Raw genomic sequence first — 15384 nt, 5'->3', positions numbered from 1 at the left:
TGAAATGGGAATGCATTATGTATTTATAAGAATCACACTTTTCCCCAAAAGACATAAAGTTGTACAACATTCAGTATGATCACACCTATGTAAAAGCGATAGAAAACAAACCGAGTCATACATAGGAAAAAGATGGGCAAGAAACAGTTTGAAATGTTAATAGCAGTTGTCTCCAGGATAAGCCTATAGGTGAATTTTTCCTTCCTTTGAAAGTTCACTCTTTTTTTTTTTTAAAGTTCACTTTCAATAAAAGATGCATACAATTCAGGCAGCTTCTGTTCACTCCCATTTCTCCCCAGTAGTATCATCTAGGTAAAAGACAAGACTGCCTGGCCCCTACCTACAAACTCACCTTTAAGGATCTCCGGGATCCAGGGGCCTCTGTGATCCCCTGTGACCACACCTGGAACTCACCTGGGAACCAGCTGTGGTGGGGGTGGGTGGGTAGTAGAGTTAGAAAGCCTCCACTGACAGGGCCAGGTGATGAGACGCGTCCGCCCAAAGAAATAGGAAACAGCACCCGTGAATGACCCCTCCCCAGATTCTAAAGTGCCTGCCATATTCTGACAGGAAGGAGACTGGGACACCCCCATCTCTAAATGAGCTCTGATCCCTCATGCCAAGAGCAGACACAGGCTTTCAGCTGAAATTATCTTCTACACAGGGCCAGAAGCAAGCCTATTTTGAAAACACAGTAGGTGCAGTTTAAAAAAGGTGCTGATCCTTCCAAGTAGGGAAGCTGCAGCTGGTGTTTTGACAGTGTTCAGACTGTGGGTGTGGAAGCGTTTTACAATGTCTATTTGTAAATGCCTTTCACTGTATTTATAGATGCTTACAACAAAGCTAATGAATTTCAGTTCTGAAAAATAGCAGAATTTCTGAAATTCTCCAAAGCACATGTTTGGAGCGGCTGACACCCAATGAGGCTGCAGCCCTCCATGGTCCCCGTTCTCCTCCAGTCTGCCCAACACATGGGCACCATTTTGGCAAAAAGGATGTTTTTTGCCAAATTCAACAAAAGAGGAAAGAGCTCATCCTTTTGTAGTTTACTAGCTCCCATGAGGATTATTTTTTATGGTGAGTTTCTATGCCCATGGCTGTTAAATAAAAGGAGAAAATAGAAGAAAGCAGGCATATCCCCACATAGCCAACAATGTCGGAATGTGACCCTCACTCAACTCTGATTTTTAAACCAAAATAATGTTATTTTTCTTGTATTTCTTCAGCGGATTTGATTATGGACACTTAAAACACGTGACTTGGGTAGGCAACTAGCAACCAAGAGTCTCCATGCTTTGCTGGCCAGGGACCTGAAATCGCAGGGAATGGGCTGACCAGCCCAAGGACATCCGGCAGGATTAAGTGTAACCCACAATCCCAGAGAACTAACAGCAGTACCACACTTGAGTGGCTGCCTACCATGAACCAGGCATGAAGATGAGATCCTTCCATGTAAGATTCAACTGCCCCAACTGTCCCTTGAAGAATCTTCTCTGTGTGGCAGACAGAGAGCTGCACCACCCAGAGCCCCATTCTGTGAAGTGGGTCCCCCCGCCTCCCCACTGCTAGGAGAGGTGCCGGCCCCTCCAGGGACCACCTCAGCTGCAGGGAGCCTCCTTTGGCCTTTCGAGGGTGACCCACGCTTCATGGTATAAAAGTCTCAGCCATTTCAGAGGGAGTTTTGGGGGAGAATGGATACATGTATACGTATGGCTGAGTCCCTTTGCTTTTCACCTGAAACTCACAACATTGTTAGTCGCCTACACCCTAATACAAAATGCTTCTGTTGTTAAAAAATTAACTTAAAAAAAAGTCTCGGTCATTTCAACTGAACATCAACAAGTCAGAGGGGTTGTTTTAGTCCCAGAGCTCCATGGACTTGGCCGAAGCTTTGGTAAGGCAGCATCACAACTTTTCTCCCTCTGCCCAACATGGCTTCCTTCTCTCTCCCCACAGGCACTGACCCCTACACGTATCTTGCATTCTAAACACTGCCACAGAGGCTGCTTTCCAGAGAAGCCCACCTGGGCGGCCCTTCTTTTCATTATATAGAGCAGGAAACTCAGGTTCAGTGAGAGGAAGTCACTTGCCGACAAAAGGTTATAAAACTAGCAGAGTGGTGGCATCTGGATTTGAACCTACTAACTCTGACTCTGGAGCGCAAGCTCTTGACTACTTCTCAGAGCTGCTTCACTCAGCCTGCTGGTCCTGGAGACTATGTGGCAGGGTGGAGGCCTGGCCACCTGTGTCACTGCAGCTCACTGCTGGTTGGGGACATTGCCTTTGCTCCCCGAGATAAAAAGTGCTAATAATAAACAAAAATCACATACCTGAACCCGGAGGGGCCTGTTCTTCCCCCTCAGATCCGAGACGTGAGACGGGGCATATGAACAGTTGGAAATGTGGAAGACGCACCATACGCATCCCCTGAGAACATGAGCTCAGCCAGTAGCCTGGCCCAATTTAGCCCAAGTTGGGACAGTTAAGCCAAGACATGTGGCCTGGAAAAGATGCTGAAGTGCACAGGAGGCCGAGGCAAGGAAACAAGTATGATAAATAAATGAATGAACAGCAGCACTAACAGCAGCAGCTAAAATCCATCCAAAGACCCCACAACCCTTCTAGAGGGGAGTGGGGATGAAGGGAAACAGTGACTCTACTTATTCCTACCAAGCGAAAGACTCCAAGTCCAGACGATGAATCTTTTTGTCAGTCTCCCCTCTGGACCCTCAGCAGGATCTATTACTATCATGTAAATGCTTGGGTTTTAACTGTCTAAAAATTGTTACAGGGGGAAAAAAAGCTGGGAAAGAATGGAAAGAAAAAAGAACCAGAAAATCCTTGTCCCTTGTTCTCAGAAAATCACTGAGGGGCACCTTCAATCTTTGATTTTCCCCCCAGCTTTCATCCTGCCTGGGTTGTTGTTCAGTTGCTCAGTCATGCCCGACTCTTTGCGACCCCATGGACTGCAGCGTGTCAGACTTCCCTGTCCTTCACTGTCTCTCGGAGTTTGCTCAAACTCATGTCCATTGAGTCAGTGGTGGATCCTGCCTGGGAGTCTAGCCACTTACAGGGATGACAGATGGCAGATGGGAAGTTGCTAGAGAAACGACTGCAGATTCTCTCTCTTCTCTCTTGCTCCAACCCCGCAACCTTGTTTTATCAGCCCCTTCTGATGCAAAATCACTCTATCTTACTCCTCACCTCCTTCATCTTGGTCCAATTATGCACTGAGGATGCGAGGTCAGAGGAAGTGAATGCTCTCCCCTGCTTTCCAGGCTGCCTTATTATAACATCTCAGACTTAGGCTCTGATTATGAAAACTGAGTAGAGATTACCCAGCTCAAGCCCCCATTTTCTTATGGACAAGGGAGCTGTGCTCCAAGGCTGGGAGCTATGAGCCCAAGATCATGCAGTTAATTGATGGCCACATTGAAACTCGATAGAAGCTTCTTAACACCCAGCCCTATCTTTGCCCACCACCCTTGGGGCAGTGATAATCAAAATGCACATGTTTGATGCTTCTAGAGCTATTTCTCTCACAAAAAAAGCAGTGATAATGGCCCTTCCTGGGCCCGTCCTGCCTGGGGAGGTTGAATCTTTCCTTCAGAAAAGGACAAAATGGTGGCAGCAGTGAGGCCAGGGGTGCAGGAAGTGGGGACCAGAGTGGTTTTCCTGTCAGCTCTCCCCTTGCACTGTGTCCCTGTTTGGATGAGCACAGAGAGGCTTGGCTATTTATAGTTGGTGAAGACACTTTGGAAGATGATGGGACACTGCCCGCTCAATTCTACCCCACATTTCTGTTCTCTGTGCAGACTCTGCAAGTGTGTGTGGAAACAGGCCTCCGTCCAGAGCCCATCCAGGGCATGACGAGCCCCATATCCCCTGAGGCCAAAGAACAATGACACCCACAGCCCTCATCTGCAGACCCACAGCCGGGTATCTCAGAGGGGCAAGGGGCTTTTCAGATGCCTGGAGGAGGGAGTTCTCATCATCAAGCAACTCTGAGAAGAGTCTGGGGGTGGGTGTCACTTGGAGGAAGAGTGTTCAAAGAAACAGCCCATGGGAAAAGCATCACAGGAACCACGTAGTACTGTGCCCATGCAGGGTGCCACTATCTGCTGCTGATTCCTTGCCTGTCTCTGGCCATCACTGGCAGGAAAATCAATGTGGCTCAGTCTGAACTAAGGCTAAACCACACTACTGCTGGATCTTGCTGCAGGGAATAAAATTCATTCTTTGTGAGGGTAGAAAGATGTATGGAGAGAGTTATACATACAAATGAAATGAGGCCAGCAAATACTGCACAGACATTTGTACACGATGACCAGGTGTTTCTCTAGTATTCTGTAGGATTCTTGTGCTCCATACATCACCCGCCCTCCCTCGGGCCCCAGCCTTCCCTCTGCTTCTACTCCCTGGAGACCCCTTGTTGTGCAGTTTTGAGGGTGTCCCTATTTCCCCATTCCCTCAGGGCTACCAAGCCTGATCTGCTTATCACCATATGGCAACCCCTCTCCCAGTAAGGTTACCCACTGAGCTCTCTCAGCGAGGAAAAAAGATAGACTGAGGGCCTCACAAGCACTAGCTGAGGAGCCAGGTGCCCTGGGGGTAGTGATGGAAATGGAGACTCAGGAGGTGCCTACCGTACTCAAAGCCACAGGGTAAAGAAGCAGAGGGGTGGACTTCTGACCCTGGTAGGGCTGGCTCCAAAGCCCAGGGAGCAATGGGTGAGCAAGAAGGTCTGGCCTGGTTACGAGAGTTAACTGCCACCCAGAAGGCCTGGTCAAGGGGAGGCACTTGATACATTTCTGAAATGAATGAATGACACACACACACTCCTCTCTTATCACTGAGTTCATGTCTAGCACCCATTTTTCATCTTTTCCCCATAGCTGAGTTTCTCACAAGACAAGTCTACATGTGCTCGGTTGCCCACCTGTTATTTCTTCAACTCAACCTGAGTTAGTACAGAATCAGCTTGACTGGGATCACCAAGGGCCAACTAGTGACCAAAGGCCACGAGTGCCTTTCAGTCTCCCTGGCTCTCACTTTGGTGGCAGTTTTCATAGTGGGTGTGGGAAACCAATGGCAGCAGCAGCCCCAGGAGCTTGCTAGACATTCAAATTCTCAGGCCTGAACCCAGATCTCCTAAATTAGAAGCTTGGGGAGCAGCGACCTGCATTTTAACAAGCCTGCAGGTGATGGAGACACACATTCAAGTGTGAGACCCACTGGCCTGTAGCCAGTTCACCCTCCCTTCTCCTAGCTTCCATGGCCACACCGCCCACCCACCCTTTCCCACGGCTCCTCATCCTTCCTCCACCCTATAAGTAACAATTTTCCCCACTGCTGTCTGTACCCACTGCTCCTATTCTCTGTAATCTCCTGGAGTGATTATAGCCATTTCATGCCTGTAACTACCATCTACGAGCCAGTGACACCTACCTCTGTAATTTCTAGCCAAGATCTCTCCTGAATTCTCCAAAGACATATCTTGGTCCTGACTTGTAGAGAAGAAGGGAAACACTCAAGCATCACATGCCGTATCCCTAGGAATCTCTGAAAAGACGTTTAGAATACTCAAGCAATCCAAACTCAAAATGGTGGCCTGGCCACCTGGGTGCACATTCTACATGCCTGCTTAGGGAACGTTTGGGTACACTCTGGCTCCCTTTCTTTCCCTCTTTTTTTAAAAAATTAAATGATTGATTATCTTAGAGCTAATAAGAGCAAAGGTCTTTTTTTTTTTTAATGCTTTCTTTTGGTGGGTGCAGGGACCACACAAGTCATAGAACCACTAGACCAGCTTACTTTGGGCTAATTTGTATCCCAAGGGGCTTGAAGCAGCCTGGATGCCTGCATAAATCTAAAGAAAAATTAATTTCTGTGTGGGCAAGTTGGTCTCCAGAGAGACATCTGCCCTTCCCTAAGTACTTAGTGGATATTTGGCATATAAATGTTTACTTAATCTTTGCCTCAAGCTAAAATGTCTCAGGACTCAACAGTCACTAATCTCCCGGGGTTTCTCTGATATTCAGAGATCCCTCTTCATTATGAGGGAAAAATGTACAACTCCACGGTCCCTCACACCTGTTCCCTGTTCCAGGAGACTCCACACAGCCTTCAGCCTTCCATGAGAAAGGCACCTGGTGTATTTAAGACCATTTCCAAGAAGCACAGGTCTGGGAAACCACCAGGCCTCATGCCCACAGCCTGGTATCCAAGACCTGACTGCCAGTATTCTCACTCAGATTCCTCCTCTGACACAGGCCTCCACATCTGAAGCCAGGGGACAGTGCCTTTTGCGGTGCTTGAGCCACAGTAACCAACTCCAGCCACCTAAAAACTTCTTGACTTAATGGCCTGCTACCACTCTGACTACTGAAACTTTCTCATGACTGACTGTCATCAACTCCCAGAATGCACTGACATCCACCTCGGAGGATACTGGCTTTGAGAACATCAGCCTCATCTCACTTCAGCTCTTGCCATCTTCCTGAGCCTGTGACAGCCATATAGGCAATCCATTCCCCTCCTCCTTCCCCTGGTCCCTTCAGCACTTACAACCTTCATTCACCCTCAGCCACCCACATTCAGGGCCCTTCCCTCTGTGGATATGTCCATCTTCAGACCCCCTCCACCTCTGAAGTTGTGAACACCAATCTCCTCTTTCTGACCAGCATCTCTAGTACCTCTGATCATCAACTTTCTCCACTTCCAGCTCCCACTCCATCCCTGCTCATCTCACAGACTCCTACTTCTTTTGGCTTTACTTCTTTTCCCTCCATCCCAGAGCCCCTATCACTCAAGTTCCGTCCCCCCAGCCCCCCATTCCCTATGCTGCCCCAGACAACCAGCATAGCTCCCTGGCAACGCAGACTAAAGGTCTTACTCCCACTTGCCTGTTCTTTGGGAAGAAAATGATGGGTTATTACAACTTGGGGTGTCCATGTTTGGGAAGATTAACAAAGCTGTTCTGGTCTATCCAGCCTGCATCTACCTCTTTCCCTCTGGGGTTTATTTTCTTTTGAAGGCACACACCTGCTCTGCTGCTCAGGTTCTGGCTCACTGCCTCCCACTGCAACAGACTCCTAGAGCTCAGGACAGCCTGCTTCTTTCCAGCTTTTCCTTGGATTTTCCTTTTTTTTTTTTTTTCCTTTTGGTCCCTTCTCTCAAGTTCAAGACCTCTTCTCATGGGGGTTTCTGACCCTATCTTTATTAAATCGACACTACACATTGTGAGATGTACAACATCACATGTTCATTTGTGTGTATACAACACACATACAAAAAGGTTTAGGTATACTCTGTCATTTGAAATACCTTGATGATCAAATATCAAAAAAGTAAGTAGGCTCTTTTCAAGTATGAAGATAGATGTAGGCAGAAGGCTCTTTGGATGACTGCCTTAGTTACATGGTGGGCTGGATGAGACTAGCAGACACTGTTTTCACGCTGTGAGATAATAACTGACACATCCCCAAAGCACAGACTTCCAAACAAAGAGGCACTTAGGACCCAGGGGGATCTCCTGTCATCATTCGATTTGTAAATTAACTCTGTTATTGACTTTTTTTGAAACAGTCTCTTTTTTCTGTTACATTTCTACCTACATTTACTGTTTAGAAGTATGTTAATGGAAGGCTGCTACTTGCTCAGACGGACTCCAAATCACGCTGGTGTCCCAGTTCCCTTAGATAAGATTCCTGAAGCCCGTGATCTGGTACACAGACGTCCTTCAATCCATTCCTGTTAAGTGAATGCATCTAAAGACGACTCCAATACAGTATACTAACGCATATATATGGAATTTAGAAAGATGGTAACAATAACCCAGTGTACGAGACAGCAAAAGAGACACTGATGTATAGAACAGTCTTATGGACTCTGTGGGAGAGGGAGAGGGTGGGGAGATTTGGGAGAATGGCATTGAACCATGTAAAATATCATGTATGAAACGAGTTACCAGTCCAGGTTCAATGCACGATACTGGATGCTTGGGGCTAGTGCACTGGGACAACCCAGAGGGATGGTATGGCGAGGGAGAAGGGAGGAGGGTTCAGGATGGGGAACACATGTATACCTGTGGCAGATTCATTTTGATATTTGGCAAAACTAATACAATTTTGTAAAGTTTAAAAATAAAATAAAATTGTAGTTGGGAAAAAAAATTAAAAAAAAAAATAAAGACGACTCCTTTCTTACCGAACTTATATATTCCTTTTTCTAAAAGGTGCTAGTTCCTGTTTAAATAGAAGGAAATTGATCTCTTCTGGAAGCCACATTTGGCGGCGAGCTTTCTGGCAGGTGAGAAGAAGCTAAGCCCAGACACTGCAGCTGGAGTGGCAGGCAACGCCTCATGTCTCACTTCAGTAAGAACAGCAAATGGTGATTGTGCATCCATGTGTTCACCCAGCCGTCCATCCATCCGCCCGTCCACCCATCCCGTCAGGTAAATCCCGGCGAGGATTTGGGTTTGCACAGCAGACAATACCCCTTCTCTGGAGGACCACCAACACAAAACTACTTGACATGAACATCCCTGAGTCAACTCATTTGGCAGAGCAAAACAAGTTCATAAACCAGTATGGGTTGGTTGTCTAACATAAGTGCTTAGCAAAAAATATGAAGCGTGTGAGATACTGAGAAACAGTGAGCCTTTCTTCAATCTTCTTAAATTTTGTTATGTTGAAATCCATGGCATGCAAGGTGACCTGGAACATCAGACATGACTGCTAGAGAGCTTGTACAGGAAAGCCAAAGTGAACAAAATGAAAGCACTGGCACCTCCCCCCCTTTTCGGAACCAGGGCATTCAACAAGTGTATTAAATGAGCCACTACCATATGCTCAGCCCTGTAAAGCATGTGGAGATGACAAAACACATTCTTGATCCGCTTTAAATCTGGGGAAGGAGTCCGGGGGTGTGAACATCCCAAGTGGCAGAGCAGGGGGCCCTGCACCAGGCTCCACATGGGGTGTCAGGCGTTTCAAGGAGAAAGCAACTGTGAGGGATGAGGGAAGGCTTCCAGAAGAGGGGCATGCTAACTGGACAGCTGGGGAGCACTAACGGGTGCAGGAGAGGCAGACCGGGAAGGGAGGAGGTGCCACCAAAAACCCAGGGGAATGCAGACCAGAGGTTCTCACAGCGTGGATGTGGGCTGGCGGTGTCAGCATCACTAGGGAGCTTGTTAGAGATGTCAATTCCCAGACCTCCCCTAGACCAACCGCATCTGTGGGGTGGCATCCATTAATGTGTGCAAATGAGTTCTCCAGGTGACCCTGATGCACACTCAAGTTTGAGAACCACCGAGTGGGAGTGGGCACTGTTCTCCCTCCAACTGGCTGAGCAAGGGGCCAGAGCAGGTACCAGCTCCTCCTTGTCCAGCTCTGTCACTTCCTGGGGCTGGCAGGAAGGAAGCCTGGAGCTTGCCTCCCGCTCCCTCCTTTCTGCAAACCAGTGCCCTGGGGGTTTGGGAGGTCGGGGGCTGCCCACTCATCCTCTCTCAGGCTGCTCAGACGTCACACATGAGGTCAACAACAGCTATGCTTCCCACCGGCCTCTGTCTAAACCCCTCTCGTGCATCTTCCTCAGTGGCTCGTCCTTCTGACCCACAACTGGATGCTGCAAGAGCTGGGGGGAAGGGAAGAGCTAAGCAGAGGTGGCGGGGAAGTGGGGCCTCTGTGAGCCCAGAGGACTGGTAGTTATCATTCAGGCCCACTTTCCCTGGAGGTCTAATCGATGGCCCACAAGGCCCACACCTATCTCCTAACAAGACAGTTGAGAGCAACCTTCGAAGGCGCAGAAGCTACTGGAATTGCACTTCTCTTCAGATCAGATCATTAGAGAGATTGGCAGGAGTATTCCGGAAATCGTTATTGACTTCACTGAAACGCCTGTGGTCCCTGGAAGGCTGTAAGAATTTGGCAAAGCATGGCTTCTGTTCTCCTTTCACCACCACAAATGTATGACCTCTGCTGGTCCACCCTCCCTGAGTGTGGAGCACATATTCTCTTCAGAAGCACTTAATGTTCACATACATACCCCTTTCCTTCTGAAGTGCGTGGGCCAACCACGCTACTGAAGCGGCCCTTGCTCAGGTCACTGTGGCTGTCAAGTGGCCTCGTGGTGTGCATGTCAGTCGGCAGAAGAGGACAGCACGTAGGAGCCTGACCAACTCAACAGTGGCCCTGGTCCCATTAGTTTCCCCCCAGGACATCATAGGGGGCAGTTGTTTCACTGGATCTTGGGGGACACCTGCCAAATGTCATGGGGAGCCAGCCACTCCTCCAATGGGCTCACACACCTGAGATAATCATGTATTGTGTGTATTTTACCACGGTTGAACCTTTTTTCTAAAATGTAAAGTGAGCTATTTTTGTTCCAGTTTGATACACAATCATAAATATGACAGTGGAAGTGAAACTGATTTATAGCCCTAGGGCTACATACTTGGGAATTATATCCTTCCATCCTTTCAGATGCATTCCATGATCCCCGCAATCTACAGACAGGGAGAGTGAGAGGTCAGGGGCAGTGACCTGCTGAGGCTGCCCTCTTCCCATGACATGGGCCCGGAAGCCTGCCTGACCTCAGCACAAGGGCACCGAAGCCCCACGAGATTCTCCACGTGCAAACTTAGCTCACAAGAACAAAAATTCGGTGAGTGACCATGTGTTGACAGGTCCACATAAAGAACTCTAAGCCACCGACTTGCTCCAGTATATCACATCAACACGTAGAATGTGCAAGTAACAGTAGAAAGCTCCAGCAATGAACTTGTGGAGAGAATGCAACACTCCCTTGTTCCTTGTGGTAGGCATCTCGGGTCTGGAAGGCACAATGTCCAACTCTAATCCTATCATATCACTAACAGTCAGCAGCAGAACACATTTGCGTTTTGCCAGGCCCATGTCAGAACTCATGCCTGAATGAAGCATGCCCCTTGCCTTTGAGGGTCTCACAGTCCACAGACATGAACACTAAGGCAATCTTTGCCAGACCATGTCCTGGGGCCCACAATATGGCTGTGCAGCCAAGGGCAGGGGGAACCTGGGATTGCGGAGGGAGGCGCCACAGAGCAGGGAGAGGCTCAGGGATGGAGCAGCCAGTGAGAGGACCTCCAGGGGTGAAGGCAGGCCACCTCTAGCACTTCTGGTCTGAAGAACAGCTGGCCTTGCTCTAAGGGTGCATAGGGAATTCCCACACGTGAGCAGGGCCAAGATGCCAGGACCTGGATTCTCATCTGTAATCCTGAAACCCAGGCTGTGCCTCCCAGCCTCGCTCCCACTTCTTCCCAAGCAGAGGAGCAAGGACCCAAGTGGCCGGAGTCCAGTGTCCTCTGGTTGCCCCACCCCACTCCCACCCTCGGCATCAAGAGCAGTGCAGTACCTGGTGTGGGTCAGGGGACCCACGGGCCGCTCTGGCCTCCTCGGGGGTAGCGCGCCTGGTCTGCTGAGAGAATTGGTCTTGGGTGGCCGTGGCTTTTTGGGTGGTATGGCAGGAACAGAAGGCTTCTGTAAATCCAGTTTTGGCTCTCTCTCTGGTCTTTCTTTAAGGAAGCATAAGGAAGACAGAGAGAACTCATGTAAGGGACAGTACCGAAGACTGTGTGCTTCTTGCTTAAAACAAAACAAAACAAAACACTGATGCTGTTTGCCAAGGTGAGGATGGAAGCAAAGAGCATCATCTGTTCTTGGTCAAGTTAGAAAAAGTCCTAGAGAATCACAGGCCACTGCTCGCCTTTACTCATGCTGGTCCCTCTGGCCGAGGGTCCTTCCAGTCCCTGCCCAGCCTTGGAAAACTCCCACTCACACTTCACTGGGCCTACTCACATTTTCCCAGACTGCAATGTCACACCATCATGTTCCTTTCTCAACAGCTGGACCCACCCTCAGAGGCACACTTTCCTACTACTCCCTTTCCTGAGCCATGAAGGACAGCCCTTTATAAACAAGCTCCACTTGAATACTTTGTGGGTGTCTGTATGCTTGGCCCAGCCGGCAGGCGGTCAGCCCCCAAGGGCATCTGTCTAGGACCTGCATGGGGCCTGGCACTGAACATGCGCCTGGTAAATGGCTGATGGGTTTGGTCAATGACCAGCGGGACCTGTAGGGTGTGGGGAAGAAAAAGGCCTGTCTCCTCCCAGGTCAGCCTGTGTAGAGTGCCAGGAACCAATAACAAGGGAGCATTTCAGAAAACAACAACTGAGTCTGGATTCTCTCTGTGCACAGTTTCACCTTGGAAGGTAAACTGGGACTTCACAGGTAATCAGTTTCTGAGGGTTTGGGGCTTCATAGCTATTAGAATGAAGTTACGCCAGATCTAGTGGCCAAACTGGGCAGAGTTTGGTGGCAGCTTCCTGTATTCTGTCCCAGATTCACCTTGCCCTGTGTGTGCTATGAAGAGCCCACACCCACGTGCTTCTCTGTAAAGACAGGGCTTCAGAGAGCTGCCTGTTGGGGGACTGGCAGCATTGCTGTGTTCACTCGGAAGCTGGAACCCTGAACACGTGTTACTTGCAGACACAAACTCACGTCGTTTGGGCGACCTGGACAACTGGCAAAGCTTTAAAAAGCCCACCAGGTATCATACAGACATCACTGTGCTCAGCCCCACAAAAGTTCAGTAAGGGAGTGTGGATTGCTAGGAACTCTTCCTGGTCCTCAGGGACCAGAGGAAGAAGGGCTTTGCTAAAATACAAAGGAGCGGAGATTCCTCCTGCTGGGAGGGACGGGCACTCTGGCAGCCTACAGAACGAATGGGAGAGAGGGTTTGTGCCCACCTACTAGCGAGGTCGAGTCTCAAGGTGGGGCTGGTTCACCAGCTTCCCTGTGGCTTTGGACCAGAGCGTCTTCACCCTGACCCACTGCGGCCTAGAGCAAGGCATTATGAGAGGGGAAGGAAGCAGAAGTGTGCGGCCATTTGGCCAGCCAACTAGGGTGGCTGTTCACATGTAAGCCAAGGCCATATGCTAGTCAGCATGGAACAGAGCAGGCAGTGTCCTCAACACAGAGCCTGGCGAGAAGCCCAAAAGCAGCCACATGTCCCCTATGAGGACAGAGGCGGTGTTTAGCTATGTCACAACATGCACACTTCTATCAAAGAACTATTCGGATGCTGAGTAATTTTACTGATCTGTGATGCAGACCTGGCCTTCACAGTGAGCTTCTACAACTCAAGTTTTAACTCTTCACTCTGAAAGAAAGACGTATAACTTCTTAAGAACTTGCAGTGTTGGTAAAACTTGTGGCACACTGATATAAAATATTACATTTCACAATAAAGCTTCATGAGGCCACCCAGGAGCACCTACAAATAATTGTGTGCATTAATTCAGCATTTCTCTTGTGACTTACAAATAACTGCTTTTTAAAATGGAATTTGCTCTGCCTCCTGTTAATAATAATAACCTAACAGTTTTCCCATAAAATGTGTGATCAATCAAATTTGAGACACCTAATAAAAGCAGTCCTTCCACAGCATACAGATTTCTTTGGGAGGGACACTCAGGCTGTAGAAGTCAAACCCAGCCATAAAACTGACTGTGTGATACAGGTTAGGGTACTTCCCTGAACATGATAATTTTTGACCCCCTTAAGGGGACTGTGGGCAGCGGGCTGCTTCTCCCAGTTTGGCCATGCCAGCCCCATCATCAACATTCCTGACCAGGGACGTGTGTCTATAATACAGTAGCCAGAGTCAAAAGCCCAGCAATGACTGACAGCTTTCGTTTGTCTGGATGGGAATCTCTCTAAGCCATACTCACTCATCAGCAGGTAATGAGCGCCTGGGGCACTAGGCTAGCCAGAAAACGTGGCAGGTACATCCGGGCCCTCGGGGGACTCACACTCGGCATCCTGACTTCAGGTTGCTGCTGGTGTGGCTGCTGCTGCTAAGTCACTTCAGTCGTGTCTGACTCTGTGCGACCCCAGAGACGGCAGCCCAGCAGGCTCCCCGTCCCTGGGATCCTCCAGGCAAGAACACTGGAGTGGGTTGCCATTTCCTTCTCCAATGCATGAAAGTGAAAAGTGTCTGGTGTGGGGAAGGCGGTAACTGCAAGAACATTGGGATGAAAGAGCCCCAGTGTGTTAAATGACTATCTGGGTGTTTTTCATTTGATGAGAAATGCTGGCCCAAAGAAGCACCACAATCACTCTCTCTCCTATTTCCTTAGATACAGGAAATTTAAAAGTGATCAAAACAAAACCATAATCACCATATTGCATATTGCAAAGAAAAAGAAAATTCTGTGGGTAATCTGGAGTAGCCCTGTGACAGACAGTTCTGTCCCCTGCTGTTCTAGAAGTGCCAACGAAGACGTGATTTCATACCTTTCTCTTCTGTTCTGTTTGGAAGCGTTTCTGGTCTTTCAGGAGGTATCTTTTTAATTTCATGTTTTCTTTCAGTGGTACCTGGGCAGGGGGAGGATAACAATTATTAGCAAATGTTTTCCTATCCACTTATTAGACGCACTAGCATTTAAAATATTTATCAGGTACAGCAAAGTCAACAGATTTTTTCCCCCCTAATCTGAGGGCTGGTGTTATCTGGCAAAAACAAGCTACTTAGAAACAGAGCAGAAGCCACTTTTGGCATATGCCATTAACTCTGCCTACCTATACATTCTTAATTTACAAGAACACCACTACTATTTCTTGATGTTTAAATCTGACTTCCTTCAGCATCAAAGTAGACACAGGAGACCATGTGGTATGGGTAGGGAATACGTATAAATCAATAAACAAATCCATGGGATAAGATGATCATTGTTTGATGCCACCAAATTTGGAGCGGTTTGTTATGCAGCAATGGTAACTAGAACATGCATTCTTTTTTTTAATTGAAGGTTAGTTAACTTACAATATTATATTATTGGGTTGGACAAAAAGTTCGTTTGGGTTTTCCTGTAACATCTTATGGAAAAACTTGAATGAATCTTTTGGCCAATCCAATAGTTTCAGGTGTACAACATAGTGATTTAATATTTTTGTTCACTACACCCCATATAATGTTATTAAAATATTGACTATATTTCTTGTGCTGTATATTACATCCCTCTGACTTATTTTATAACTGTTGTCTGGGCCTCTTGAACATCCCTTTAAGTGGTGGGATATAACGAAAAAAATTGGTTTTCCCTAGGTCCTTTGCATCTGAATTCCTCAAGTACCACATTTTCCCAAACAGGACAATTTACACTTCCTCTTCACGCACATGGACTGTAGCTGCTCCCTCGCCTGGGGCCTTCATCATCGTCAGTGCCCTCAGGTTCATAAGAACACTTGGAAAATAGCTGAAGCATGAAACCCATCACAAGTACTCCTCTGATTTATGGACTTGGTTGAGTGATTGACAAATCCCTTATATGACCAACCCTAT

At 48.0% G+C, this 15384-nt stretch overlaps 1 protein-coding gene across 10 annotated transcripts in view; it reads right to left on the bottom strand.

Annotated features, from left to right (window-relative positions):
* The window catches only part of SH3KBP1 (SH3 domain containing kinase binding protein 1), a 331797-nt gene that overhangs the window by 36226 nt on the left and 280187 nt on the right, over positions 1-15384 (bottom strand). For all 10 annotated transcript variants that reach the window (XM_061407992.1, XM_061407995.1, XM_061407987.1 and 7 more), the window contains 2 exons: positions 14337-14417; positions 11395-11554 (listed from right to left, as the gene is read on the bottom strand). In XM_061407992.1, the coding sequence (XP_061263976.1) occupies positions 11395-11554; positions 14337-14417 (241 nt within the window). The remainder of the gene's footprint in view (positions 1-11394; positions 11555-14336; positions 14418-15384) is intronic.

Source organism: Bos javanicus, chromosome X, assembly GCF_032452875.1.
Source record: "Bos javanicus breed banteng chromosome X, ARS-OSU_banteng_1.0, whole genome shotgun sequence".
Taxonomy (NCBI): Eukaryota; Metazoa; Chordata; class Mammalia; order Artiodactyla; family Bovidae; genus Bos; species Bos javanicus.
Note: the sequence above shows the minus strand (reverse complement) of the source record. Positions and strands in the feature narration are given on the sequence as shown.